The sequence below is a fragment of the Merops nubicus genome, unplaced genomic scaffold, assembly GCF_000691845.1.
Source record: "Merops nubicus isolate BGI_N331 unplaced genomic scaffold, ASM69184v1 scaffold17608, whole genome shotgun sequence".
Taxonomy (NCBI): Eukaryota; Metazoa; Chordata; class Aves; order Coraciiformes; family Meropidae; genus Merops; species Merops nubicus.
Window position 1 is genome coordinate 68,293 of NW_008623863.1, and position 3,437 is coordinate 71,729.

At 42.0% G+C, this 3,437-nt stretch overlaps 1 protein-coding gene across 3 annotated transcripts in view; it reads right to left on the reverse strand.

The window, feature by feature from the left end:
* Nucleotides 1–3,437, reverse strand: part of MICAL3 (microtubule associated monooxygenase, calponin and LIM domain containing 3) — a 103,967-nt gene that overhangs the window by 61,126 nt on the left and 39,404 nt on the right. For all 3 annotated transcript variants that reach the window (XM_008945224.1, XM_008945225.1, XM_008945223.1), the window contains one exon: nucleotides 3,032–3,119. In XM_008945224.1, coding sequence (XP_008943472.1) covers nucleotides 3,032–3,119 — 88 coding nt within the window. The remainder of the gene's footprint in view (nucleotides 1–3,031; nucleotides 3,120–3,437) is intronic.

Sequence of the window (3,437 nt, forward strand, 5' to 3'; positions counted from 1 at the left end):
CTTTCCCCGACTTCCCTTCCCCGCAGAGAATGGCATCCATCACTCCAAAGCTTGTTGCCATTTCCCAAGAAGAAGGGCTGATTTATCTTGCAAGAGCCAGTCTGACCATAACCTCCCTTGGAACATCCCTTGTAACCACCAGGTAAGAAGCCATGCAGGCTCCCTGGTAAACCAGGCAAAACCTTTGCAAGAAGGGTGAGTCTGTCTGACTGCTAAAAACACCTCAACTTGCTCATCACAGATTGTGCCTGCAACTATCATCGTCATAATACAAAGGACAGACAAATCACATTAAATGCCAGCTAAGAAAGTGGCCGCCCAGTGAGGGGTTGACATCTTTAGCAAAGTTAATACATGCCAATCAGGTTAGTAACACATCACAGGGAAGTGCCTGTTGTGACCGACCCCACCTCAGCTGGTCAAACCTGCTGAAAGTTATTTGGCAGCTGAATGCACTTAAAGCATTAAGCTGGCTCCAAAAGAAGAGGCCAGACTCGGTGGTATAGCAAAGGAGGCAGTGAGGGTAGGGGGAGAACCCAAGCAATTTACATCCATCTGGGATGTAAGTAAAAAGCAGGCCTTGCACAAGTCACTATCAACCTCACTGAACAAGCATTTTTGCTAACTAAGGGCTGAATTTAACTCAGAGATATAGAATAAAAATGGCTGTGGTTTTGTCTTGTACACTCTTTAACTGACATTCTGCATACACCTTCCTTATGCCTTCTAAACTATCCTTATATCTCCATCACATATTAAAAATGCACGTTACGCTTTTTTTTTTCCTTAATCATTTTAAAGGCTACTTCCATTCCCCATGCAGACCTACCTCACTACTGAGGATTGGCTCAGTTCTCAAGGTCTGAAATTGCTACTTGCATATTTCATTTGGTGGCATTTGCCTGAAGGGAGATCAAACTTTTTTAGATGTATGACCTGTATTAGATGAGTTGACAAGATAGGTGAAGTAGAGCCTTGGAAACAGAGCTCTGCCTCTATCTCAGTTTCAGACAAGTATTTGTCTGCTCAACACTGAAAGCAGAATGTCTATAGTCTCTTTGACAATTCAATAAATTGCAAGAAAGCATATATGCAGGAAGTTCAAAGTCAGAGATTATACTTAGATGTAATCTTATAGCCTCCTTTTGAGTATTCAGGATTAATACTCTATTCCTCCACTGTTACTAGCAAGTTTGGTAATTCAAAAGGGTTTGGTTTTGTTTTTTCAAACCATCTACAACTGTAAATACAGAACAGTTTTCCTGACCTACCTACCCACCAAGAACAGGAACTAAAGGTACCCAGACGACATGCCTGCTACACTAACAGAGGATTGACCTGCCCTTAGTGACACTGTGGCTTGCTTTTAAAGTGCATTGCATTTAGCCTTCTCTTACTTCTTAACCATTGTTAAGCCAGTAGTTTTAAGGTATACTTAGAACTTACTTCACAAAGAAAACAAAATCTCAGCCACCAATGCCACTGATCTAGCAGAAAGGGGGAGAAGAGCAGAGGCAATGCTCACTCTTCTACCATTAAATGTACTTCTGTCCTGCACACACAAGAATGCACCAGAGCACACTGCCTTAAAGATGCCAACTAAACTGTACTCTGGGCACGGCAAGAGGCAAAGCTTTAAAAATTATGCTACAGTTGCACACTGCTTTACAAAAGCAGAAAGCAAACAGAAGCAGCCCTAGACTTCAGGTTCCATGAAGTTCCATGAATATACTCCAGCTAAAAAAAACGCTCTTCATTTGTAGAGAAAGCAATTTTAAGTCTATCCAGGTGTACAATAATGCTGTAGTTAACTCATCTGTCCACGTTATCTTGCAAATGTCACTCTTTCAGACATTTTCCCTCTTCTCCATTTTGCCATGTGGAAATTCCACAAAACAAAACACCGAATTGTGAAAGTAACTACACTTCAAGAATCTACTGCACACACTAAGAAAAAAATTTGTCTGATTGCATTCAGTTACAAACTTAAAAACACTTGTAAGAAAAATACACAAAAGTCAAACAAAAGCAAGATTTTTATTTGCCTACATGTCATTAAAGTCTTTTCTCACAGGAACTGCAAAAACATTGTTTTCTCAAAGTGCTGCTTCTAAGCATGTTCTCCTTTTAAAAGTAGCCGATCCATAGTATTCTGGAACAAATACTAGAAGTCAGATCTCTTCCTTTTTCTGATATCACTAAATGAGCACTTAGGGACTGGGCAAACGAGCATTTGTAGCACAGACTTCTCCCATGTTAGAAGGAATTAGAGTTTCAAGTTAAAAGGCAAAACTACTTCACAGTAAGACACATACATTCACCAACCCACTCCCAAAGCCACAGCCAGGAGCAGCACAGATTCTGGCAGTGAGGGAGGAGCACCATGACCTGCCAGCACCACGAAATTCAAGGGTTTCAAGGAGTCCAATCCCATTAGCTGTCAGACACCCGAAATTCCAAAGGAGACACAATCCAGAGATAATGGGATCTTTCCCATTCAAGTACCAGATTAATGAAGGGAAGCCTGGGAGAATGAGACACCACACCCAGAATTCAGGCAAACACAGAAATCCAGTTTGTGAGCTATTCCAGTGCATCAGAAGAACTTTAACTTCACTAACACTGAGCTGCATATAGATAATGTCCTTGAAAGGACTGAGAACATCTAGGCCCCAAGCCACAGTGCAAAATAACATATCGAGACTTCCACGTAATGCACAAAATTCACATGGCACCCCAAAAATCACACAAGTTATACACATCATAAAGTTGGGTCACATTAATTCTTACTGGTCAGCAGGCTGCCCACAGAATTCCCCTAGGATCTGCATAAGAACTTCTGACTGGACATAGAGAAAGGGAACCCCAAAAGCCACCAGCTGACACATGAAAAAGGAGTCCAGAGGGTTCTGGGCTACCTGGTGCCCAATGGAGGAAACTGTGCTCTGCAGGCGCTGACTTGCCACCCTAACTCTGCCCAAGAGGCCACCAGAGTACTGCATCACCCTGCCAAAGAAGGAAGCGGAGCTACCTGGGGCCCTCTCTGCTGAGGCCGAGATGGTATTTGCCCGTCCACTTCCATCACTTGCCATGGCGTCCTGCAGAGGTCCTTTTGTGTCCTGTAAGAACGTAAGGAAAATTAAATTCATGTTAAAACTCAAAATGCCTCCAAAATACTTTTTTTTTTTTAATGTGAGGCTACATGCACTGAACACATTGAACTAAGAAGATGTCCCTCTCACAATTAAGATACCCCTTAAACATCACATAAGGCAAGGTATGAGGCAAGGATGTTCCTTCTCAATTTATGGCTTTAATAAAGCTATGAAAAACAAGCTGGATATCCAAGAAAGTCAAAGCAGTAAGATCCCTGAAGTCTGCTCATATGGGAAATAAAACAAGTACAAATTCCAGTCTTTATTTTTGCCAGGAAGAGC